General features: G+C 49.5%; 1 protein-coding gene across 1 annotated transcript; it reads right to left on the bottom strand.

Moving 5' to 3' along the window:
• Positions 1-338: 338 nt before the first annotated feature.
• Positions 339-26,206, bottom strand: LOC144148164 (uncharacterized). Its single transcript, XM_077679778.1, has 3 exons — positions 26,085-26,206; positions 22,284-22,415; positions 339-614 (listed from the first exon to the last, which is right to left on the bottom strand). Exons 1-3 carry the CDS (start codon positions 26,130-26,132, stop codon positions 339-341), a joined length of 456 nt encoding a protein of 151 aa, XP_077535904.1. The 5' UTR covers positions 26,133-26,206.

Below are 26,206 nucleotides of genomic sequence, written 5' to 3'. Positions count from 1 at the left end.
GAAAACAATCGGTAAAAATATGCACAAACAGTGACAAAAAAGACAAAAGATGTAGTTCCTCGCACAGAAGGCGGTGCTGTTCGAACAAAGACTTAATATGTTATTACCGACAAAACGGCGAAGCATTATCGAACATTCTTGAAACTTAACATCAGCCTAAATGGAATAACGCCGCAATAAACTGCTGGAATCATACTAAAATTCCTAATCATAAAAATAACTCAGCCATACACCATTGTTCTAAGCGAAAGCTCCACCTGTGGTTGTCCCATTGAGTTCTCAATGGAGATAAATTTCCGATAAAAACCAGTCTATTACAGAATGCTCACTGCACTCAGCTATGTATCCGGAAGTACTACAAAGCAGGGTCGGTCGGAGACACGGCGTCCCATATTCGACACACCGTCGCAGCGAAAGATGGAGCCGAACTCAGCAACATTGCGGAGCGGCACGTTGACACGATACTCGGCCGGAAGCTTGTGTCCCAGGTGCTCTCTGTACACAAGGTCAGCTGACTCGCAGTTGTCCAAGGCATAGTACACGAAGAACAGCTTGTCCGCGGACAGCTCGGGCAGCAGAGCTAACCGGAAGTCAACGTCCCACAGCCGTCGTACCTGCATTTGGTCAGCCAAGAGCCTTTTTGCAGCAAACCATTAATGACGCATTTCTACTGACCGGGTTTGTTTAACTTGTAGTTGGACGCCCGAGATTACACATAAGCTAAGGTCAGGGTTCCGGGTTTTGCGCTAAAGCACGAAGAGGTGTCAAAAATGTTCACCGGTAAACGCTTTGTTGAATTGGATTCGAAACAGTGACTTTTCAAACAGCACTAACGACGCATCACCATTGTCCCGGTTTATTTGAGTTGGTGGTTTACGCCCCGGTACTGCATTCGGGCTCAGGAGGATTCCAGGTACCTCCATTTAGTTCAGGGTTGGACCGAAGTGTTTCCTGGTGCACAACTTTCTGAATAGAAACCGAAGTACACAGATTTAACTGGAGCAGACCAAAATGCACCGACCATCACCCCAAGACTAAACACTGGAGATTAAAAATTAAAAAAAAAGTGACCCAAAGGTTATAAGACCTACAGACCCGCAGCTTACGTGACCTTTATGCGATTCTAATAATTCTCAAAGAGCAATACTTTGTTGGGTGCCTGTAGTAGTTGTCTGCAGTAGTTGCATCATTGTGAATATATCTGGTTATTACCCTTGGGAACTTATGGTAGAAGTAGTAAAATAATTTTTTAACATGAGGGCTCACGGCCCAGTCGGGAAACAGAATTCGTGGGAGGGGTAAGTGGGGCTCATTTTGGAAGCCACTTTAGTTAAGCTGTATAGTGATCTGATTCTATACCATTGCAAAGACAAAGGAGCTCGCTAAATGTCCCCCACTAATTCATCTTCAAATAATTTTTCGCTCCAACTCAGACCCGCCTCTGACTAGCTTGTAACAGCTGTCACAGTTGTAGGTGTTTATTGGAACCAGGCTCACACCCGCAGCGCAAGAGTGCCTTACAACTTGCAGTTACTCAGGAATCACTATGGGCTCACGACTCGTATACAGTCGACGACCCAAAATTAGGACATCGCGCGGAAGGTAAATAAGTCAGAACTTACATAAAATTTCAAAAAAATGGATGCAAAAAAAATCATTTCATTCAGGCTTTACGGCACGTGGGGATGAAAGAAACTCGATGGGCTTCTGCACGCACTTCCCCTTACATGCAACCAAGTCCACCTGGACCTCCGCAAGTGTGGCATAAAGGCTGTTCGCTGTAGGCTGGTTTTTCTAAGGCGAGGTCGTAGCGCTTTTGTAAAGTTACAGAGCCAACCATCACTGAATTTAAACACATCTATATCAACGGGAAGTGCAAGGATCTCGGCCTTTTGCTTCAGAAGGTGGCCAAAAACGGCAACACGTTGAGCGGCGGTAGCGCTAAGCCAAAGGTCCAACGCTTCCTCCAACTTCGGATAAAGGCCTTGCTGCACGGTCTTCTGTCCACTTGCAGAACATCTCGCCATCGCGGCTAATATCTTCTCCTTATTTTTCACGTAATCCGATATGGTTTCTTTGGAAACACCGAATTTTCGGGTAACTTCAACCTGCCAACGGTTGTTGAGCGCATGTTGACGGATAGCCTTCTTCTTTTTTGTTACCGTTTTGTATTTGTTGCGTTTCGTCGGCATTGTCTTCGGCCTTGACTGTTACGGCACCGTTGGCGCCACTTGACGCATAACTCTCGGAGACAGCAAGCCGCTGCCTAGCACGCAGAACTGAACCAACGAATACAGAGCAGCGGGACGATGTAAAGAATGCAAAAAGCAAACTCCAGAATGGGGATAGTGCATCAGCTGCCCGTGCGCGGGGATGCCGAAACAGGCAGTTGTCATCGCGAAGTTCATACGACCTCGCAGTTGAGGCCGTGCCTCCACGATCGGCGTTTGCTGTTATAAATCACTGAGGCGTCACAAAACCAGGCCTCGTATATCAGCCATTACGTTTTTTTAGGGGCGAAGTCCCTTAAGGGCTGGGGCTGCTGGCGCCTCCTGTCGTCGTAGTCCCATGTAGTCATGGTACTAAAACCCCGGGAAACACGTTTACGCCTTGCGCTGGTGCGTAACGCGTGCTAAAAAAAAAAACACCGGGACACTAATTTACGCCTCGCGCAGGAGAGCTTCGTGCTTCCAAGAAGCGAGATTTTTTTACAGAAAAGCTGTATACCTCTATCCCCCAATGGTTTCATCTCCGTTGGCAAAAACGCCAAGGCGCCAAGAACACACTTATAGACTGCATGCTTCGCCCCTCCCCAGGTTTCGGGTTTGTGTAAATGACCTGGAATTTTTTTCTGAGGCGGAACCTCGTCGCGTCCGGATGCCAGAGGAGATAATGGCGGCCAATTCGGTGTGCGTGACAGTGAGGAACGGGGTCCGAATTATCGAATGTAGGGCTGGTAGCTGTCCGAAATATCGGTCGTCTTTATGCATTAACTCTGTGGGGCAGTCCGTATTATCGGTGTACAATTTATCGGTCGTCGACTGTATAGTCATTGGGTACATAATTCATTACTGATCTCACTCGTACCCAGAATTCACCCATGCTCGCTAATTCAAACTAAGAACTTATACCAATGGTCCAGAACACACACGCACTCAGACATAATATGGGCTCAAATGTATACGAGTTCAGAGCTCATATGAACTCTGAACTCATAGATTTTCAGAACTCACGCAGGACTACAATTCACGTAAACTCAAAGCTCATGGTGATTCAAAACTTTTGCGCATTCATAACTTACATGGCCTCAAACTCATAGGCTCAAACTTCTCCGGTCAGTCTTAAGCGGGCACAAGTCCAATGAGATAAAAATTTTGGCAGCAAACTTAATTCGGCTACGCTTGCTTGCATCTTGATTGTCAGCGCCACATACAAGCTAATGCTTATAGGTGGCGCTAATAATCAAGACTAATGGGCACTTGATATATTTCGCTCGTGCATTTTAAGGACTGAGCATGAGCAGGGGGAGAGGGAGCAGCCATTCGGCAAGGAGTAAGCGTCGCGCAGTGGCACCGTGGTATGGCTGCACGGAGTGCACCCTTCCCTGCGGCTTATGGAATACGGGCAACTGCTGCGGGAGTTCCTGGCCGTATTTTATTAAATGCGAGGTAGCGACTGCATTTCCAGCGGCCCCAGCTAAGCAGTCAGGGTGCGCGTCGAATCTCAGTGTGCGCCGTTGACAAGCCACGATTTGTGCTTGCTTGTCGGTCGTTACCGCAGTGCTTCATGTGTTTAAGGGCAAATAACAAAAAATGTTTGGCGTAGGCATTCTGTTCAGCCTAATCAGTCTTCGGCTGCGCTCGTTCTAATCTATTAACTCGGAAACATTCTTCCCAGAGTAACCCAACGTCAGCACTGCCACTACAAAAATGCGGAATTGGGAAATGTCGGATATTTATAGGTATTCTAGTGTAAATGTAAATAATAATAAAACAAAAACAAAAAACAAAACTAAATTACGCCTGATTTGCTAACCATCGTCCATTCCGAGAAGTTAAAAAACCCAAATACAAGAAAATCGCAAAACAAGGTAGCGACGTCTCAAGGTCATAGTCGACCGTCCTAGGCAACGATATATACGAAAAATGAAGGAAGCTCTCACTAAGGCGTAAGACTTAAAGGTAGCGAAGCTGTACGCAACAGGCGTTTTTTCTCCTTTTCGCCTCACGGCGTTGTTTAACGACCCATTGCACTCAAATTTTTCTTTGTCCAGATTTGATCCAAATAAGCAGTCTATCCCCTTCAAATCACCATGACGAAATCCTAAGTTTCGTAAGCACACAGCACACAAGGTACCGTCGTTCAAAGTAGCTCCGAGCAGACGACGTTTGCACCTGGAGGAAAGTCAATTTCCGAGCGGACTGTGGCCGAGGTGTAGTGCCCAGTATATTCTAAGCTCTATAACGGAGGTTGGGGAGCGTGTCCCGTGGAGTTCGCGCTTCTCCGGCGACTTGCACGGCGCTCCGCCGGGCGCAGTGACACGTTCGCCCGGGTTTTTTCCGCTACAACACCGCGCTGTACCGCCGCCGCCATCCCGTGTTTCAAACTATAATTGCATAGGTAGCAACACCTATGGTAACATAGGTAGCAATACCATAGGTAGCATAGGTAGCAATACGACTACTAGGGGACGATCCAGGCACGAAAGGACTGGCAGCCCGCTCACCGCACTTGTGCATTTCAGGAATCCCGGCTCCCACTCTTGTTACCGGTTGCTTGGCTTTCAACGTGTGCCTGCCAGGACTGGCCCTCTCCGTGCCCTCTCCACTGCGATTGGAAGCTGGACGCCACTGCGCCGACTCCGCAAAGTCGTCGCTGACGCACCGTAGTCGAAGCACATAAATTGCGCCTCGCACCGAGCCATGCACCACTACTAGGGGAAGATCCAGGCACAAAAGGACTGGCAGCCCGCTCACCGCACTTGTGCATTTCAGGTGTGTAAATAGTATCTTGTTTTAAAATTTTCCGTAGCTAGTGCCTGGATCGTCCCGTGCAATGTCTGATGATTCAAAGGGTACCGATGTTGATTGATTGATTGTGGGGTTTAACGCGCCGACGCAACGCAGGCGATGAGGCGCGCCGTAGTGGTGGGCTCCGGATTAATTTTGACCACCTGGGAATCTTTAACGTGCGCCGAAATCTCGTACACACGGGCGTTTTTGCTTTTCGCCTCCATCAGAAAAGCGGCCGCCGCAGCCGGGAATCGAACCCGCGACCTCGGGCTCAGCAGCGCAAAGGGTACCGATGTTGAGAAAAAAGAGGCCAGTGAAAAACGTTTGGACAAGTTTCCCACCACAGTGAAGAAGCTTGGAAGCTTACTCGTTAAGATAAATGGCAAAATGGAGGAAATGAACACTAACATCGGTCAGGAACTGTCAACGTTAAAGGAATCTGTCGGGCGCATGAATGACTGCTTTGATTCTTTCAAGAAATCGCTTGAAGAAGCTCAAAGGCAGTAACATGAAGTAAATGCCGAACAATGCCGCCTGAAGAGCGAAAACTGTGCCTTGAAAACAAAACTGATGACTGTCAGGGCTGAACTGACTGAATTGCAACAGTACAGCCGCCGATCTAATCTAGAGCTAAAGGGAGTGCCCAAAAATAGCTGGAAAAACAGAAAGCGATATAGTTCTTGCTCTAGCCGAGAAGGTTAACGCTGAGATAACAGCGGCTGACATTGATGTTGCGCACTGGGTCCCGACGAAGGACAAAAACCAGGCGAACATTGTCGTAAAGTTTCTGTCATGTTCTGCCCGAGATTAGCTACTCGCCTCTTCGAAAAAGGCGCGCCTCAGTTCTTCAGACTTGGGACTGAGCGGCACTACGCCGATTTACGTAAACGAGCATCTTTGCCCTGAGTACAATCAATTACTTGGCAAATCTGTTGCTGCAAAAAAGCAGCACAATTGGCGCTACGCTTGGGTGAGCAACGGTCACATTCTTATGAAGAAGTCTGACAATTTAAGACGATTAGAATAAGCACTGAGGCCGATCTTGCCCAAGTAGCGTAAACCTTTGTGGCTCCCCCCACCAGACCCGGCCTCTTTTTCTTTCTTTTTTTCTTCTTTTTTTCCCTCTTTTTCTTCTTTTTCTCATCCTTGTTTCATATGCTGAACATCAGCATTGTTACTGACTTTTGCAGACTAAACCAGCTGCGATCAGTATTGCACTGTAATACCCGGAGCTTTGCGAAAAATGTTGACACTTTGTGCGCTTTCTTAGCGCAGCACAGCTTTTTGTATGATGTTATCGCTGTAACAGAAACCTGGTTGATGCCTTCCGAGTGCTACAACATACCTAACTACATATTTGTATCCCGACCTAGAATTTCCTGTAACCGAGGAGGTGGTGTTGGTTTGTATATCAGGAGCTCCGTAACTTTTGAACCATGTCATTTGCTGAATTCCTGTGTGCGCTCTTACGCTGAAATTTTGTTTGTTGAGCTAGACGACATAGTTTTAGGAGTCGTGTACAAGGCACGTCAGACTGACCACAGCTTTTTCTTCGACGACTTAGAAACGGTGTTTGCTCTGCTCACGGAGAACAATAAACGAGCCGTTATATTGGGCGATACAAACATCGATATTTTAGGCAGTTCCATTCAAGAATACACAGACCTCCTCGATTCGTATGGTTTTCGTAATTGTATTTCAACGCCAACCCGAATAACGGAAACAAGTGCCACGTGCATTGATCATATCTTGTGTAACTTTGTTCCGGCCTGTTTTTTGTCTGGTGTATACGATACCGCTGTTGCTGATCACTTGGGTGTTGCCCTTCTGTACCGTTTAAAGAATGCGCACCAAGAATGTAGAACTAACGCTCAATATGTCACTCGAACTAATTTTACTAAAGTGGCAAAGCTATTGTCCCAGTAGAGTTTTAGTGAATTTGAGCATATGGCCGCTAATGAACATAGCCGTCTGCTGACCGCACAAATTCAAGCCGTACTTAAAGAGTGCCGTGAAATCAGCCGTAAAAAATACTATACGCATCCAATCTGCCATTGGATGACTGAGGCGGTTCTAGAAGCGATAAGAATTCGTGACCACTGGCATCAAAAAATGAAACAAAACAGGGGAAATGCTTACTATTCTTTTCAGTATAAGAAGCATAGAAATAAAGCTGTGGCCATGATGCGAACACAGAAAAAGCAGTTTTACTGTACTCGAATTAATCAATCAGCAGGAAACAGCAAACAACTTTGGGCAACCATAAATTCTATCATTCGACCCAGCATTTCCAAGAGAATGCTACCCGTTCTAAACTGCTCAGCTGATTTCCAAGCCTTAACTGAAAATTTTAACAACCATTTCTGCGCTGTCGGCACGAACTTGATAGCCGAAATGCGTGATACTGAATGCCTTCACCTGCCTTCGTGGCACGAGTTATCTTTCGCTTTCTGGGACATAACATGCGAAGAAGTTATATCAACTGCCAAACTGCTTGACTCTGGTAAGGCTACTGGAATCGATACCATTCCGGTATCTATTCTTAAAAAGAACATTAACACTCTGGCCCCCACTTTGGTCTCGCTTTTCAATAAGGCATTCTTTACTGGCGTCTATCCCGATGTTTTGAAAGTCGCTCGTGTTGTTCCAATATACAAAGCTGGGGACCCTAATGACTACGGTAATTACAGACCAATTTCTGTTCTAAGTTGCATTAAAGGGACACTGAAGTGATATGTAAACATTGCGGGATTACTAGCGCAAATTGTAGTCCGGAGTCCCCAGGCCATGTTTCGACCACTCTAGGCGCGTTTACGCGATTTTATTTAGTAGAAAAACTAATTCGAAAACGCTGTCCTCCTCTCTTTACGCTCGCCCATTTTCTGTGGCGTTTTCGTGTGACGTCAGGAGGGGATGAGCTGGCAATTGGCTGCGCCACGGCTGCGCTACTGCACGGCTCCCCGGCCGACAGAGCCAGTCGGCCCAGCGTTTCGTCCGCCGGCCGCCGGCGGGTCGTCGCAATCAAGGAGGTTAAAAAAAATTGCTTGGTCGCAATTCGTTCGCTTAGTTGAAACGAAGCCAGGACACGTTTGTGAATGGAAGAATGTGCCTTTCTTTACTTGGTTTGTTTGTACACTGTATCTAGCTCCAAGTCAAGGTCGATTCACACAAGCGCTGCACATGCGACGCTTCGCTGACTGGTACGCCAGTAGGAAAATATAAGGCCTCTTGAAGGCGGGAGAAGAGTCAGCGAAGTCAATATAGGTACTGAGCAAATAAAATCAACTCATATTTTTACCGTACAGCGTAAAACTAGGGCGCGGGAAGCACGTTTTTGCGCTGGGCGAACAAGCACAGCGGTCAGCAGCACGACTACGCATCTGCGAACGTTTTTCCGTCTACGAAATGCAATTGCTAGACGTGAGCTACTGTGGAAACTCGGGCGACGCTTACTGCACGATCGCAGTACAACAAATAGTCACCTAAGCGGCTTGAAATGCCAAAACTAAATAAAAGTGTAAACCGGTTGTACAATATATACCCTATATTAGCAAGGCACTCGCGTCCCGCTCCGTGGCCTAGCGGTCTGAGCCGCTAGGAATTCACTGCGGATGTTTTGCGAGTCACGAGTTCGAATCCCCGCGGGTATGTGCTTTTTTTTTTTTAAGTTAACTTTTTTGTTTTCCGCCGATGTTTTCTATATTGAGTTCACCTTTTTTGGGGCCGCAGCGTTCATGGCTACACGAACTAGTTCACAAAACGCGCGTAGGCTGGCACTGGCGCGCTAGCGAGTTCTCGTTGGCGTGCTGTTGCCATAAGCACCGACTGCTTGCAGGCAGTGGGCACAGGCCAGAATGAACAGACCCTTGGCCTGGTGCGAACACGCTTTTTACGATACAGGCATGAGGGAGGAAAGCTCCAAATATGGGGGAAAAGCGCATGACATTTGGGCGTCTGCGGGTACGCGTAGGGCGTTCATGCACTGCGTAGGTCTCGGCTAGTGAATGCTACGACTACAAGCCGTCCTGGGAGGCTTATCTTGTGCATTTTACAGCCGACAACATGGCAGAAGCGCGGTACGATGATTACTGAGATATTGAGAATGCCCATCCAACAAGGCCATTGGTTATGTTTTACAGAACCGAAACCGAAACCGAAACTTGTGTGATTGCTAACCTTGGGCATCGTCCAATCACGGCGCCCCTCCTCTCAACGTCACAGCCTTAGTTGGTGCGGCCGCCGCAAACCGCGCATGGTAGTTTTTCTTCTTTCGCGCTTTGTAAAATAATTACCGATTTGTCAACCGAATAAACGATGAAAAGTGTGCTAATTTGAGCCAGTCTACGCAGTGCAAGCAAAAACGGGAGCTTGACAAATTCACTTCAGTGTCCCTTTAATACTTTATTTGAAAAGCTAATAGCCAAGCCAGTACGGCAGTTCCTTAATAAAAATGGCATAATTTCACCGCATCAGCATGGGTTTCAAGATACTAAGTCTACGACATCGGCAATAATTTGTGTTTATGATTTAATTAATGCGGGTCTTAACAACAGTGAATATACAGTCGTTATTTTTTGGATATCAAAAAAGCATTTGATACCGTTGACCACGACATTTTACTAAGCAAGTTACAACGATATGGCTTTAGGGGTGTGGCTCTCGAGTTCTTTAAAAGTTACCTCAGCAGTCGCCAACAAGCTGTAAATATCGACCAACATACCTCTAGCTTAAAACAAATAAACATGGGAGTACCCCAGGGGTCAGTATTAGGGCCCTTACTATTTACACTGTACATCAACGACCTGCCTGATTGTCTACTGAGTGCCCAGGCTGTTATGTACGCCGATGACACTGCACTATTAGTATAATCGAAATCGTTGTTGGATGTCGAGTGCATTGTCAACAACGAACTAGAAAATGCTCACAAATGGTTTGTTTCTAATAAAATCACACTGAACACCTCTAAAACTAAATATATTTTGTTCAGGTCCCCATATAAAGCCCACAATACTATACCAATCACAGTACGCATACGTGACACCGAGATTGGTCGCGTTGAGACGATCTCCTACTTGGGTGTGATTCTCGACGAACCGTTTAATTGGAGGCCACACATAGACAATCTTAGAAAAAAAACTGTCTCATGGTTGTTTCATTCTTGCCAAAAGTCTACGCCATTTCGATTTTCAAACAGTGAGCACTGTATATTTTTCTATATTTCACTCACACTTGTCATACTGCATTGAAGCATGAGGATTCACTTACAGCACGTATATTGCACCAATTGTGCGCCTCCAAAAAAGTGCGTTGCGGATAATTAATTCCGTAGCACGTTGCTCACCGTCGAAACCATTGTTTATTCAGTCAAATAATGCCGATGATATTGCTGCGTGATTACCGGTCAGTCATTTTATTGCACAACATCATTCATAACAACTTGCCTTTACCAGCGACAATGCTTAGGAAATCTAACATAAGTAGTCGTTCTGCCTCCCAAGGCAAATATTTAATACCACCTATACACAATGTATACGGCCAGAGGCGATTGCAGTATGCTGGTGTGAAGATTTGGAACGAGCTCCCTTGTACAGTCATCCTGTGTTTAAATCAACGTGCTCATAATGTCACGACGTATTTGAAAGCATATTTTTTATCTTCCTTGTCCTAGAATCACACTCCTGTTTTTGGTACGCCAAGCTGATCATCGTTATGTATTGCAATACTCTTGTAATATTCCCTGTATTTTTTTTTTCTGTAAATATTTTTATCAAGTGTTTTGTTGTATCTTAAGTCTGTAACTCGTTATTGCTAATCTTTTTGGTTTACGTTATTTTGTGTGCTGTGCTGTTCGCAAGCTGTCTTTTCTTTTATACCTTTTTCTTGAATTGTTGTACGCGTGTTGGTACTCCCCTATGTCAATTTCTGTTTTGAATGGGTCCATAACTAGCCTGAGGCTAAGGACCCAGCCACTGCTGTTTGTATTTTGTACATGTGAAAACTGCACAATAAACAACTTCAACTTCAACTTCAACTACCCGTATATTTTTCAGTGCAATAAAAGAGATTAGACGCCTACAAACTATTAACGCGCTTGCGAGCGTTTTGGAGTTAGCAAAACTTCTTTTACTTGATTTTTGCTAAAAAACAAAAAGAGCGCGACACGCACACTTGCTTTAAATCGTGATTACTATTGCATCTATGACATATAAGAAAGATCGTTCATAAATTCTTGACCACTTGTACTTCCGCGTCCAATATTTGCCATATTCGGGCTCGCTCTATCCCTTAGACCTTTTTAAAAGTTTGACCACCTAACTAGACTTGTTGTAAACGTGGGTTTTGCCTCGCTCGCTAAGGGAACCAAAATCAGCCTTGCTCGTTGTAACAAATACATCCGCACAAATATCGGCCGTCGTCTTCGAGAAGTGCGGAAGCTAACAAAACAGCTCCTGTCATATACAATAAACTTTTTTTTCCAATTCCCAAATGAAGTATTTACGTTTGTATAGCGCTAGATTTAGTTTAATTGGACGTAAAACGTTTCCAACAGCAGATGTCTCTGGTGAAAGTAGAAAACAGCGGTAGATAGGTGACTTTTTTTCGTGTTTTAGTGCATCATTTAGCTGTGGAAGCTGGCCTATAGTTTTATATCCCTTTTATAATTAGATTTTGGATGTGCCGCAAGACAAAAAATACTGGGCTGATATTTGCGAAGCTGTTTGCACGTAAAAATAGTGAGTTATCTCCGACCGTGTGCGGTTTATTCCCTTCAAAGAGGCCGAGGCGCGGGCTAACCAAAGCTGCTTTTTGATATCGTGCGAGTACTAGCTTTGTATATGAGGGGCCGCTTTTTACTCGCAATGCCAAGAATCGCTCAGCGGCAGTTATTCTGATGGAAAAAGAACTGTCATACGTCTACTTCATTTCGATTTATAGCAACGCGATGTCGGAATTGCGCCTAACTTCATTATCCTGGGCAAACGTTACTGGGGGTTCTTCTGTGGAAATAACTGCGAAACGCGACGATACCACGCCCGTTTGAAGGCGGCTCTGAGCGGCCGCCGGTTCCAGCGCGGCCGATTCCTATCCATCACGTAACTTCCGGCGTCTGGTAATGGCCGCCTTTTCTATTCAATTTCGGTTCTGAAAACGCTAATGTCGTGAGCCGTTTACGTCGCTCGCGTTCACGTTTGAAACGTAGTATCTTGCATTTCGCACTTTTTTACGTGTACTGTTAAGTGACATTATTTGTACGTTGTCGAAAATTTGAGTGCAGTTGGCAATTAAGCCTCGCCACTGTGCGAGGGACCACCGCTGGGTGTCCGTCTTTCGCTATCCCACACGGTTCCGCGCCGCACGTGGCCTTGTGGCCTTCCTTCGTGGTACGCCCTCATCGCTGCGGCGGCGGCCTCCTCGCCTTCCTGCGCGACGTCCCGCGCACGGGTTCTGCGCACGTCTTCTTTCCCTTCTCGCCTGTCTGTCCCCTGCCGCCTATTTCTGCCCCTTATCGGGCCGCTGCTCCGTGCCGGGTGCTTGCAGAAAGGGGTGTGCTTTGAACTCTAGAACTCAAGGGCAAAACTGGTCCCCCCGCGAAGACTGCCCGAGATAGCGTAGTGTAGCTTTCGGTACAAAATGTGAAAAACTCAAAGGGCTTACTCAATTACAATAGTGCATCTCACGCCGCGAATAACTAGAAACAAGAATAAATAAAATAAAAAAAACAATACACTGAATTCGCGAATCCCAGTGGTTTATTTATTCCGTCGTCCTCTTGCGATTTACTAAAACTCACGGTGTCTGTGCTGACGTATTACTACAGTTCCGCCTATCAAAAGTAAGGTTGGTTAAACGAAGACACGTTAGAATGCTTATGCCACAAGACCAGCGCCCACTAGGTGGCAGGAGAGATGCGAATGGAGTGACCGGGACCGAGTCTTCTCAGTTACGATAGCTGCGACGTGTCTATTCCTTGTCCTTGTTTCCAGATTGCAACCACATTTAACGGCAGTTCCAGTTTTTATTATGGCGGAACTTTGCTTTTTTTCCTGGGGGAAAACGACACCATCGGCTCGTGAGGTCTCGCCAAGACGCTTAAATTGGAGCTTCTCTCGGTTTCTGCGTGGGCGAGGAGTGTCGGCCAACGATTGCGCAAAATTATATGTAAAAAAAAACAACGATTTGGAAAAGTGTGACAAAAGCGGACATTTGATCTCGACGTTGTTGAGCCGATACTACAAGCGCTCTTTTCCAAACAGGATTGGATTGAATTGGATTGGATTGGATCGCCGAACTCTAATTGCAGTGATTCGTGGCAGCCTCCCTGTTTCACTGCAAGAGTGATTGCCTCGGCGGTGGCTGCAATGATTGGGATACCAATCGATTTATCCGCCGCGATTGGAGCAATTCCAGGCGACTACAGTGACCGAATCGCTCGCGTTCGTCGCTTCGGGTGCAAGTGCTAGCGGGCCTTTCTTAGACAATTGTCAGTATTTGTGTATGTATTCCTCTAAATTCTGTCATGTCACATTTCAGAGTCGCTGGCATTTGCAGAGATGTTGCTTTCCCGAGGGTACATGCATGTAATGATGATTAATAAAAAAACGTTATCTTGCCGATGAGATCGCAATTGAAGTTTCGTAGTGGCGTCCTGTAATGGCGAAAGTTGACAAAATTTCAAGGCTTTAACGGCCTATGAGGCGCGCCGTAGTGGAGGGCACCGTAATAATTTCGACCATCTGGGAATCTTTCGCATGCAGCGAAATCTCTAGACGCAAGCATTTTTTTGGCTTTCAATCCGGTAAAGTCGTGGAATGTCGTGTTGCGTACGCGAAGGCCGACCCCAGCCGAGCTCCGTCGCCTCCGACATACGTTTGGTAGCGTGGTGTGAAGTGAGCGGCCAGCCGCTGCTGCAGCCGCGAAGAAGTCCAGAAGCCGTAGGCTAACGTAACTGTTTACTTCATAGCGAGAGATGAGTCGAAGCCAAAGAACAATGCCCCGACGGGCGAGGTTACAGTTGAGGGCCACCCCGGCGCAGGGAGTGGTGCGCATGCGCGCAGGACGCCCGCAGGGCACAGAGCATTACACACGACGAAGCCCTGATAGTTCACAGCCGGAAGGAGATACCAATCTTCTACGCAGAATGCGTGCGCAGCATAGGCAGATAGTGGCGCCCATAAGAGGGGGCCAGACAAGCCGAGGGGGCGGTCAGTCGCGCGTAGTCGAGCGGTGGTGTTTGACCCGTGGAAGTGAGTGACGAGAGGCCCGTACCTACTCGGACGGAAGGACAACAGCACGACGCAAGGTCGCCGAGGAAAACGAGTAAGTGTCCGCTTCGCTTAACCACGACTGGTTGAATTGTCGAAGCTCCCCGACAAGCGAGTTCAGGATAGAGCGTTCTTTGCTGGTGATCACTGTTCCACTGCTCCGCCCAGCCACCTGTTATCACGAGATGGTGTCTGTCGGCTTGTTATCCTAGGGTTGGGTTCTGTTATGTTCACTGGCCTGGAGAAGGGCCGGCTAATTTTGTGTATTTATTCTCAGGGCGTAGAATAAAACTTGGTCTTTTATTACTGCCATGTCTTGGTGTTTCCTCATCACGCGAAACGCGGTTCGCGTACCCACTTTACAAGAAGGCTAGTTCCTTCACTGGCGCCCAACGTGGTTTTTTGTGTCGAGCCTCGGTTCGTTTTGTGAGGATCATCGGGCAGTTAGGGGACTCGTAGTTATCTCGACTTGCGGGTAGTGCCTGGGGTAAGTTGTCTTCAGTGGTGTTGGGGGTACTGTTGCCTTATCGCGTCGTTCCCGTTCTAACAGCGATCATAAGGTATGCCAGGCACTAGGAGTGCTGCTAAGGAGACGGCAAAGACGGAAGCTACCAAGGACGAGCCCTGACCAATGTCCTCGCAGGATATCTTGAAGGACCCAATGGCGACGGCCAACCCAGGGGACAACCAATCCCACGGCAGTGAGACCAAAACGGAAAACCCCACGGTGGAAACCAAATTGGTGGCAATGATGGGGCAATTATCTGCACTGCTTACACAGCAAACCCATTTCATCGGCACACTGCAAACTCGGTTGACATACAATTCCCCATCGAGAATTCACTCCAGTGTGTACCCGAATCAACACCCCTTAACTACAAGTACGCGCAACACCTACGCACCCGCCTGCACGAGACATTGCGTGAGGCCAGAGAACATTTGGATCTGGCACGGCTAGAACAGCGTCTTCAGTACGACAAGACAAGACGATCACTACAATTTGCAGAGGGCGACAAGGTGCTGCGTAAAACACACCCTCTTAGCAGCGCCGCTAAGACATTTGCGGCTTCCCTCGCCAAGCGATAGGAGGGACCGTATAGCGTAACTAAGTGTCTTTCCCCCTTATCATATATGATCCGTAAGCCCGGCGGCCGGCAAATCGGACCCATCAGCGTGAATGACCTCAAGGCATACCACACACGTCATGATTTTCAGGACTAACGCAATACAGTTCGGCGCTCGGACACATCCAACGGAATGCCTAGGATCATTGATTTTGGTCGGGAAATCATCCCTGTATTTTTAAACGGCAGAGCATGCACATATGTTCACTCCAAAACTTCTCCCCGCAGGATGCCGGGGTACAACCGTCATAGATCCGGTGTTCGCCGGTCCCCGCCACCCCCACGTCGATAGGGTCGGTATCACGCGCCAAGGCACCACCACGAGATTGAACGCACGAGCAGGCCATCGCCGAGATACCACAGACCAACACACGGCGCCCGGGCAACCAGGGATGTGGCGACCTGGTGCCACATCGGCGGCGGTGCAGAGGCTTCATACACCTCCAGTTCCAGTTGGGACACGCAGCCTCGACCCGCCAGAGGCGCCCTACCCGCTCCTGCACCCTTCAGGGGAAGAAGCCTGGACGACCTGCGCCGCATAGATCCCCTCAGACCGCTACCAGAGGAAGCCTTCGTGCAATGGTGCGCTCTCTGCGCACAATGCGTGGTGTCGGAATCCGCGCACGAGTCCTAAGACACGCACCGGGAACGGCTTCGCCTACAGGCCACTCTAGAACAAGCGTTGGCCCCGGACCACAGCAGGAAGCCACCCGCCGCCTCCTGCAGGAACTCGCCGCGGCACTACAGGGCCCCGGTGACGCGAGAATGGGGCAACAGATCCCGCTACAGCCTCGGGAAAACGCCTTGGAAAGGGAAGACTTAATCGATATGGAGGACGAAGTGTAGACCACCTAAAGAATTGCCAATGGCATGTGCCCCCTCTCATTTTTCTTGTTTGTTTTCCTTCGTTATCCTCGAATGTAATTTTTTTTTCTTCTTCCGTTCTCGGGAATAAAAGCCATACCCAAAAGCCACACGGCGTGTGGTCTTCGAGGGGGGGGGGGGGGGGAGTGTGGGCCACCTCGGCGCAGGGAGTGGTGCGCATGCACGCAGGACGCCCGCAGGGCACAGAGCATTACACACGACGAAGCCCTGATAGTTCACAGCCGGAAGGAGATACCAATCTTCTACGCAGAATGCGCGCGCAGCATAGGCAGATAGTGGCGCCCATAAGAGGGGGCCAGACAAGCCGAGGGGGCGGTCAGTCACGCGTAGTCGAGCGGTGGTGTTTGACCCGTAGAAGTGAGTGACGAGGGGCCCGTACCTACTCGGACGTAAGGACAACAGCACGACGCAAGGTCGCCGAGGAAAACGAGTAAGTGTCCGCTTCGCTTGACCACGGCTGGTTGAATTGTCGAAGCTCCCCGACAAGCGAGTTCAGGATAGAGCGTTCTTTGCTGGTGATCACTGTTCTACTGCTCCGCCCAGCCATCTGTTATCACGAGATGGTGTCTGTCGGCTTGTTATCCTAGGGTTGGGTTCTGTTATGTTCACTGGCCTGGAGAAGGGCCGGCTAATTTTGTTTTTTTATTCTCGGGGCGTAGAATAAAACTTGTTCTTTTATTACTGTCATGTCTTGGTGTTTCCTCATCACGCGAAACGCGGCTCGCGTACCCACTTTACAAGAAGGCTAGTTCCTTCACAGTACAGAACTCGAGCAGAGTAACAGCATTGATTCACTGCTCAAACAGGAATGAGTTATAGCGCTTGAGGGGCTCGTATTTATACCCAAAAGCGCCAACGGTCAAAACCGCGTTCCCTCTAGATTGTGCACACGGCACGAAAGTTACAGACACAGACAACACTCTTTCCAGAGTTCATGAGCAGTCGGCAGTAGCGGCGCCCGCTGAGTCCGAGAGAGGGGAGAGAGGAGGTCTCTCCAGGGGACGCGGGCTTCTGCGTCCTTGGGGCAGGTATGGGCCTGTTGTGTCGGCACGCCATCGAATGTTGATCGCGCCGATAGATAGGCGCCAGAGATCCTGGACTTGTCGAGACGTGAAAGCGTGAGTCACCTACAGGGAGGGCCTGCCTAAAAGGCGCACGTGGTAGAGGCTTCGCCGCACAGCCGAGGAGTATTGAAACGAAGCCCAGCGGCGGGCTCAATCGTAATATCTTCTCCGCCGGGGGTCCGAGATCCCGATGAATAAGGTTCTTCAAACGTTGTCCGGGGGGATGCCTTCGGAGAGAAGTGCTCGCCAGATCCTCGACAACAGGCCTGGGCTGTATGATACTGTGCTGGAGCTTCACCAGGGCCGGTCACTGGAAGAGTAGTGGCTCGCCAAGGACGTCTCTGGCTTGGTCTGGTAAGCAACCCAACAACACAGGAAGACACAACCGAATCGCCGGCAAGTGCGAAGAGAAATCCATACTGAAGCTCTACCAGGCTTTTAGTTGCGAAAAAATACGCGAATAATTAACTACACTAGTTATATTTTAGCCCAGCAGTACTTTAGAGAAGTACACAAACCTGAAAGGTGACATTTCGCGTGACTGGAAATGTCTCACACAAAAGGAAACGTAATCGTAAAGGGCGAAACCTGCTCCAGGAAAAACAATGAATTTGAGAAGTCAGGCGTCTACACGCCACTTCTCGCGCAGAGAGCCGCGATTCGAGCTCTCGTCATCGCACTGAGCTTTCCCCAATTTGTTCCGCGGCTCTGAAAGCGACTGCGACCGGTCGAGAGGACATCAGCCTTCTTCCGAGACGTCTCTCGAGCGGGCGGAGAAAACTGCTCTACTTTCCACAGCTCGAGCAAGGCGTGCGCTTTCGTTCTCGGGCGCAACGAGGTCCGCTGAGACCCGGCGCAGAGCGAGCGTGAGGCGCTGCCACTCGGCAGGCGCGCATGAGAGCTCTTGCCGCATTTGTTTGCGACACTGTCGGCAAGCGAACACCGCAGGGTGCTTTCGCTCTCCTTTCCGACTGTCAAGGCCAATTTAGGCAGGGGCGGCCCGGTCTCAACAGACGGCTCAACCCCAGGCGACACCGGAATGGCTACGAGCTTGGCTGGCCGTTGCTCGACATCGAGTATCTGAGTTGGAGGTGGAACGCTAGCGATCGTTTAGTGGCGGCGTCGTCGTTAAGCTTAGCTTCCCCGTCAAAATCGTTCAGTGTCTCGACTGCCGGCTGTGCCACAGCGTTACTCGGTTCGGAACTGTCGTCCGGAGAAACAACCGCTGCTTCAACGGACTCGTGTTGCCTCCTTTCGCTAACGTCATGGTTTTGGTTTGCCCGCGGAACGTCGCTAGCTTGCCAACTGCGCGCGTTCGGGTCGGTAGTCGCTTTCAAGACCTCCCGTGAACATGAGCACCCCGAAAACGCCACTGACATTTCCGCTCACAGTAGGGGCGTTGCACTCAGTGTAGTTACGCTGCCCTCTGTCGTGAGCTTCCAGAAATGCCCCATCCTCGCTACCTGTCTGAGTCTCGCCGTTCCTCTTAGAGGTGGCGCCACTATCGCTACTTGAGCCCTTCGCAGCGAGCTCAGCTGATTCTTTGCTCGGCAGTTTCTCGACATTTCCCCCCTTTTCGCGTAACTGCTGATCCGACCTGTTCGAGAATAGGTACCTGTATTCTGGAAGAAGTTGTGGGGATACCGCCACCTGTGTGACTAGTTCACCAAACGGACCTCCGATGCTGACCTTGGCAATCGGCAGGCGTACGTTTCGTGCTGCCACGGCCTGTTTTACCCACACTGTCCCGCCAGCTGATCCGGTCCAACGTACGAAGGGGGGATCATGTATACCGTCGCCACGGAGTGGCGAAGAACTTGGCAGGGTTTACCGTTTACCACTAGCTCACGTACGTACGGCTCTAGAAACTACCTGCTGTCCTCACTCTGATCTACCACGTGAAAGACGAGTGTTCCCTTCTTGCAACTCGCAGTGAAATGTCCCGTCTCGCCGCAGTTGTAACACGAAGCCTGTCTGCGCGCATCGAAAGCTTTCTTTCTGCGCTGCTCCTCAGCGTCCTCTGCACTTTTTTTTGTTTTCGCGGCCAGTTTCCCTATCCACGAACATGACTTCCCTTGCTCCACCGTTTTCCTGGGGAGCTCTGCCTTTAGGCCCTGACTTATCAGGCCTCGGCCTGAACTCTTTTTGGCCGTCTTTCGGCCCCTGCGCACCTCGTCGTGCGACGAACTCGTCGGCGAGCTGAGCTGCCGGATCCACAGTACTTGCCTCTGGCCTATCTTGCACCCAGAGTCTCAGGGTTTCTGGTATACGGCGGTAAAACTGCTCAAGACCGAAGCACTCAACTACCTTGTCGTGGTCTCCGAAAGCCTTTGCCTCTTTGAGCCACTCTTCCATCTTAGCTTTCAGCTTGTAAGTGAACTCCGAGTACGACTCACCCTTAGCTTTCTCGGCTTCACGGAATTTCTGGCGAAACGGCTCTGCTGACAGCCTGTACTTACGAAGGAGGCTCGACTTGACTTTCTCGTAGTCCGCCGCCTCCTCCTTTGGCAAGCGGCCCATCACGTCGGATGCCTCACCTGGCAAAAGCGTAAGCAGCTTTTTCGGCCATGAGTGTCGGCTAAACTGGGCCCTCTCACACGTACGCTCGAAGTCGACCAAAAAAAGACCGATGTCTTCTCCTACCTTGTAGGGTCGCATTAGGTCACTCATTCGTAACGTAGGTCGCTCGGCGCCCCAGACTGCACGCTTGGCGCGCTGCTGTCACTCTCACGCCTAGATCGAGATGCCTCGATGTCTAGACACTTCATCTCGAGCTCATGCTGTCACTCAGGTTCCCTCTCTTGCCTTTTTTCCTCGCGTTCCTGTTCTTGTTTTTTTCTCCTCGCGTTCCTGTTTCTGCCTCTCGCGTTCCTCACGCTGGCGCACAGCCTCTGCCTCTGCAGCCTGACGCTAAGCAGTCTCCCTGCCATTGATCATCTCAATGCACTCAGACAGATCGTCATCGTCAGCGCCAACAGCCAGTATAGACTGTATTAGCTCTGGCTTTCTCAGCGCGTCCGTAACATCCAAGCACAACTCTTTTGCAAGCTCCAACAACTGCGTTTTTTTCAACGCCTTCAACGGTCTAGAGTACTGCTTTCCCACTGCTCCAAAAATGTTTTGTGTGAATAATCCACGAGACAAAAACACACGCCCTACCAGCTATCCTCAGAAGCCTGGTAAATCTCAGTGAAGAACTGTCCCGCACTCACCATTGAACGCCGTAAATTCTGCGAAGTCCAAAGCCGCCTCGACGTCCGTGGGGTTGGATGCCGCACCGCTCGCTGAAGGTGTTACGAAGTTGTCATCCGACCGCTGCCAACCAGTTGTTGCGACGTTGTCATCCCACCGCTGACAACCCGTTGCTGCCTACGGGAAGGCCGACCCGAGGCGAGCTCCGTCGCCTCCGACATACGTTTGGTAGCGTTGTGTGAAGTGAGCGGCCAGCCGCTGCTGCAGCCGCGAAGAAGTCCAGAAGCCGTAGGTTAACGTAACTGTTTACTTCATAGCGAGATATGAGTCGAAGCCAAAGAACAATGCCCCGACGGGCGAGGTTACAGTACAGAACTCGAGCAGAGTAACAGCATTGATTCACTGCTCAAACAGGAATGAGTTATAGCGCTTGAGGGGCTCGTATTTATACCTAAAAGCGCCAACGGTCAAAACGGCGTTCCCTCTAGATTGCGCACACGCCACGAATATTACAGACACACACAGCACTCTTTCCAGAGTTCGGGAAGGCCTGCCTGAAAGGCGCACGTAGTGGAGGCTTCGCCGCACAGCCGAGGAGTATTGAAACGAAGCCCAGCGGCGGGCTCAATCGTGACAGTGGAAACGCGAATGAACCTGCGAAACTACTCAGTTTGTTGCGCTCCTCAGCCGCACCTTTCCACGCATGCGCGGCATGGGAAGGAGTGCCGAAGCGCGATGTAAGCGAGGGAGTGATGACGATAGCGATGGAGCGCATCGCTGTTGGTGTTCCTATGCTTCAGCGCGCGTGCCTTTGTACCCAACGCCCATGTGTGTCCGACGCCATAAACGTTGCACCGCTCCTTACAAGGCGCTTGCCCATACTCGCGTAAAAGTTATGAACGGTAATAGCTCAATACGGTGTATCACTCAGCCGAAGCAGTAGACACAATCGTCAAACGCGCGCAGGCGGTTTGAAGGGAGAGTGCGGTTATTGCGTGGCATTGTCTACGTTCTCTTACCTAGTTTCTTCTTTGTCGCTGCAGCCACTTATAAGCACACTAATTCCGAAAAATCACGGAATCAACTCGTGTCCCAGACAAAATACTCGCACTCTGAGACTCTCTGCGCCGCGCGGAAAAACAGCCGCTGCGGTGACGAGGTGCATGGGGCGACTTCCGTTGTCGTTCTGAAGTTTCGCCCGAGCAGAGTGTGTTTACTCGCTGGGGAATTCAAAAGCGTCTATCGCCGTGCGGCCTCAGTTTAAGATTTGGTTTACACCGAACTGACAAAAAAAAACGGAAAGCGCAAGGTTCTATTTTGTCCGGACGCGTTAGCATTCGCATATTCGGCTGCCCATGGATTTCTGTGAGACGCAGACACTACACAGTATTTTCCTCGCGCTTTGATTACCTTCGCAAAATGAATCAGCCGTCCATTTGGCGACAAGCACTCTGCTGCTCATACCAGCGTTGTGGTACCTGTGAGGAGCTCAGCCAGCTGGAACGAAACTGGTCTTCCAGATGAAGAAAACCTCACTGCACCGATTCCTCATTCAAAGCAGTACGCCTAATATACATACGTTCTACGCACCTGTAAACAACTCGGTACTTCTACACGCACCATATAAACGGGCATTTTCCAGAACCATATTTCATAACTCTTTTCTCTTTTATGGCACAAAATGGGTTCGGATAAAAAACTTGCTGCTGGTTGCGGCGTCAGGAGAATGGCACACTGGCTCACCTGCAGCAGCTCCCTGAAGGCGCGGTAGGCCATCTGCACGGCGACAGTCTGCTGGAGGACGGCACCACGGGAGAGCGAGGCGTCCGGCGCCACTGGACCGCGTAGACCGCTGGGTAGCTGCTGCAGCTCCGACTGGAAACACCGCAACAGAAATCCCAGCTTTCGCAGTAGCTCTTCACTGTAACTATGAGCCAGGTCGGGTTCAACAGCCCCCTCAAACAGCTTGCGGACAAGCGCGCGGTAAACACGCACCGCAAAGCGGGCCATGTGCAGTGAGAAGAAAGTGCTGTTGGGTGGCACTGAGGCGTTGAAGAGCGCCGCAGGCGCAAAGACGAGACGCCGCAAAGAGTCGTAAGAAGCTTGCGTAGACAGCGGGGATGAATCCAATGGGTTAGCGTTGGAAGCAGCTCGGCCAACAGCGACAGGAGCAAATCTTGCCTGAACACGTAGCCGGGCGAGGTCACGATAGAAGTTTACAGGGCTCTCAATAGGAAAAGAATGGTTCGTCGGGGCGCATGATCCGTTTCCAGGGCCGAAGTGGGACAGCGGTCGCCGTTTAATGTGGTACCGGTTTATCAGCGCCTGGTACTCGTTCATCCATGCCAGACTCCTAAGGTTTCTGCTGAATACATTCTCAATCTCAGTAAGCTTCTCGCGCACGTGGAGGTCAGTCTTTGACTGCTTGAAAATCTCAGTGGAAAGCTTGCCCAGGCACCCCGGCAAAACCTGTTCGACGGCCATCAAGCATAGCCGATCAGAATCCGCTATGTCGGATCGTGTCGTTCCCCGAACGCTTTTGGTGAACAGCTGACGAAGGCTGTTCTGTTGGTCTGGCAAAAAAGGTGCCAGGCGCACCAATACAAGCAACCCGAGGTAATTCATGAGTGCCCTAGGGCTCATTTCCCGCAGCACACTTGGTAACTGGTCCCGGATGTAGTCTGGATACTTTAGAACGACTGTTTCGTTAGCCGCAACAGTTATGATGTTACTCGTTGCAGCATGAAGGAATTTGGTAATGCCTCCATCCAATTCTGACAGTTTAACAACAATAGATCCACCACGCCTTCCAGCACCGAGTTCTACAAATGAAGGCTGTAAAGGGCTTGAACCGAGCCGTATGAATGCGCTGATAACTTCTTCCAGCACATCTTGAGCGGGACGCTGCGTGAATGCCAAAGCAGTGTCCTTAAGTGCGTTCATAAAGAGTTGTTTCACAGCATTCCTGGAGGCATCGTTTCGAGAGAAAAGATATGTCGGTTTCTGGAGTTGCAGTGCCAGGCTATCAATAACACTGGGATTAAAGCCAACAGAGACATCAATAAGGGCGTCCAGTAAGAGATCTCTCATGAGCTCACCTGCAAAGGTCCATACCTGTGGCATAGTTACCTGCGCCTCTGTAGGCCATTGGTGAATGGCCCATGCCCTAAAAAGTCCCTTTATAGTCATTACTGCGGTTCCTGCTTTGTGGCGATCGGTACAACCACCGTACAATGAAGCCGCAATACTAATATCTCCGTTGCTGGCAGAACGAAGTAATGGCGCAAGCTTTTCTGATAGATCAAGCTGAATCATCGAGTCTATGGATACGACAGAACCAATTCCGGTAATGTTTAGTGGATGATGTTTTGTCCAAGTTTCGCATACATAGTCATAAAAGTTGTCGCACGGGCTTTTCGCTTTGCTCAAAAGAGACTTAATGTACAATGCTTCTAGATTGCAGAATTCAGTTGAACAGAAGTAAACTCCTGGTACTGCTGTTGCAATTGTCAATGGTGTTTCAACAGTGCCGAGGGTTGTCCATTTAAGGTTGGTGAATATGTAAATGAGTGCAAGAAGGAGCAATAACACTGCAATTACAAGTCCTAAAATAAGCAGAATCAGGGGCCATATAGTTTTCGTTACAGTTTTTTCGTGGTGCACTACATGGTGGCGTTTTGATATTTTCTTCTGAGATTCCCCAGCCATTGAAACTATTACTGGTTCAGGAGTGCGCGTTTCTCGAATAATCTCAGGCTGTGATTTTATCATTGCCTTGTACTCTCTTGTGTCCACGTATTCCGCTATTTCTACCTCACCACCGACAATCCTTTGGACAAGTGTAGTTTCTGGGACATTTGGATCCATTCCTGCCACTATTTCGCTCTCTGCCAGGAACACTTCATCAAATCTGCCTGTATCCATTTGCAATGAAGCGTGCCTCTTAGTAGATAAAGCAGAAACTGCCGAACGATCAGTGTTGCGTTCATCTTTATCAATAGCGTGGTAGAACACCGCAGGTGTAGACGACGTTGTTTGCTGTACGCCGATACGAGGAGATTGCAATGGTGTCTTGTGAGTATATTCACTTGCGAGATTTGGTGCCATAACAGCAGTGTCTGAAGCAGCTTTCCTTGGCGATTTTAGAACTTTCAGTGCGGTGGTCTGTTTGTTTGTACGTCTGTATTCGGATATGTCTCGCGGTTCTGAATTGCGAGACACATCTGCATTCCCCTTCGTGTTTATTTCCTCGTCCAACCTTGGTGATGTGGGGCCCTTACTGTTTCCATCCTGCGAGAATGGCTTGGCCGTCGCATGAAGTGGCTGGGGCACTGCTGCTACAGGACTTGGTGCAGCAGGGCTACGTGCAGCGAGGTTTGGAGCTGGCTGCTTTAGAGCTGCAGCTGTAACAGTTGCAGGTTTCGGAGCCTTCGAATTACGGACTAAGGGTTGCATGGTAGCTGCTGTCGGAGCTGCTGACGAGGGCGCAGCGGGCGTTGGGGCAGCTGCTGTCGGAGGACCTACCGCTGTCACAGTCGGCCCCGAACTAGCTGCCACTGGTGGAGCAACTTTAATCGTGGCTGGCGTTGCACTAGATTTGCGTTTTCTTGTTACTGGGGCAGCTCTTTCACGTGTGTCCATTTTAGAAGCATCTGCCTTTGTAATAGATAAGCCTTGAACAGCTTTTTTAGCATCTGCTTTTGGAGCTGCTACCGTCGGGGCAACTTTCATTTGCTCTACAGCCACTTGTGGATTTTCTGGAGACATACAGATAATTGTCGGAACTTTTGTTGGAATAACTGCCGAGGGCGAAATTACTGCTTGAGCAGCTGCTGTTAGGGCCACCTTCGTCTCCGCAACTTCTGTCTGTGTTGCGGCCATTCGGGGAGCTCCTCCAGGGTCTCCGGCTTCTGCTGCAATGGGCGTACCTTGTGTGGCGACAAGTGCTTTCAGCACAATAGGAGTTTGGGCAGTTGCTGCTGTGGTGACTGCTGCAGGAGTCGAAAAAATCGGAGCAGTAATCACAATAGTAGCTATCAAAGGTGCAACTTCTGTTGGAGTAGTTACTGTAAAGGCAGGTGATGTCACCGTATTTTCCTTTAGAACAGCCGACGTCGGGGGCGTTGCCGAACTTGCCTCTACGGGAGCAGGTTGTGTTGAAGCTGGAGTCGAAGTTGTAGCCGAAGTCAGCGCTGTTTTTTGAGAAACTTCTTTCTGTATTACGAGTCTAGGAGTAGCAGCTCCCTGTGTAGCAGACCTTGAAGTGACCGCTCTCGGCGTACTAGCCCTTGTTGTACCAGCTTGAGGCGTACTATGTTTCGGCCTCACTGCTCTCGGTGTAGCAGCTCTCGATATAGCATTGCTTCGCGCATCAACTCTTGGTGTGGTGCCTCTCGGTGTAGCTGTTTTTGGAGGTAAAATAGTAGATGCAGCTTGTGCTCTCCGGGGCGCTGCCGTCGAAGTGGTTTTGGTTGAAGTAACTGTCACTGATGCAGCTGTTGTAGGTGCATGCACAATGTGAGCAAGAAATTTTGGAACAGCTACCGTTTTCGCCGCAACCGTTGGAGCAGCTGCAGTCGGAGCAGCCGGCATTGGAGCTGTGCTGGAAGGCGCACCTGGTGTTCCAGCGGCTGAAGTTGGCGTAGCTTGGACAGACTCCGCATCAC

The sequence above is a fragment of the Haemaphysalis longicornis genome, unplaced genomic scaffold (genome assembly GCF_048455015.1).
Source record: "Haemaphysalis longicornis isolate Haplotype H1 unplaced genomic scaffold, Haemaphysalis longicornis Haplotype H1 scaffold_1, whole genome shotgun sequence".
NCBI lineage: Eukaryota > Metazoa > Arthropoda > Arachnida > Ixodida > Ixodidae > Haemaphysalis > Haemaphysalis longicornis.
Note: the sequence above shows the minus strand (reverse complement) of the source record. Positions and strands in the feature narration are given on the sequence as shown.

Excerpts from the sequence above, each read along its gene's own strand:
- LOC144148164 (XM_077679778.1), bottom strand. The coding sequence starts at position 26,132 with ATGCCGGCTGCTCCGACTGCAGCTGCTCCAACGGTTGCGGCGAAAACG. Across the intron at positions 22,416-26,084 it reads CAACGGTTGCGGCGAAAACG|TCGGAGCTGCAGCAGCTACC; the intron begins GTAGCTGTTCCA and ends CGGTGTTTCCAG. Across the intron at positions 615-22,283 it reads CCTTCAGGGAGCTGCTGCAG|GTACGACGGCTGTGGGACGT; the intron begins GTGAGCCAGTGT and ends GACCAAATGCAG.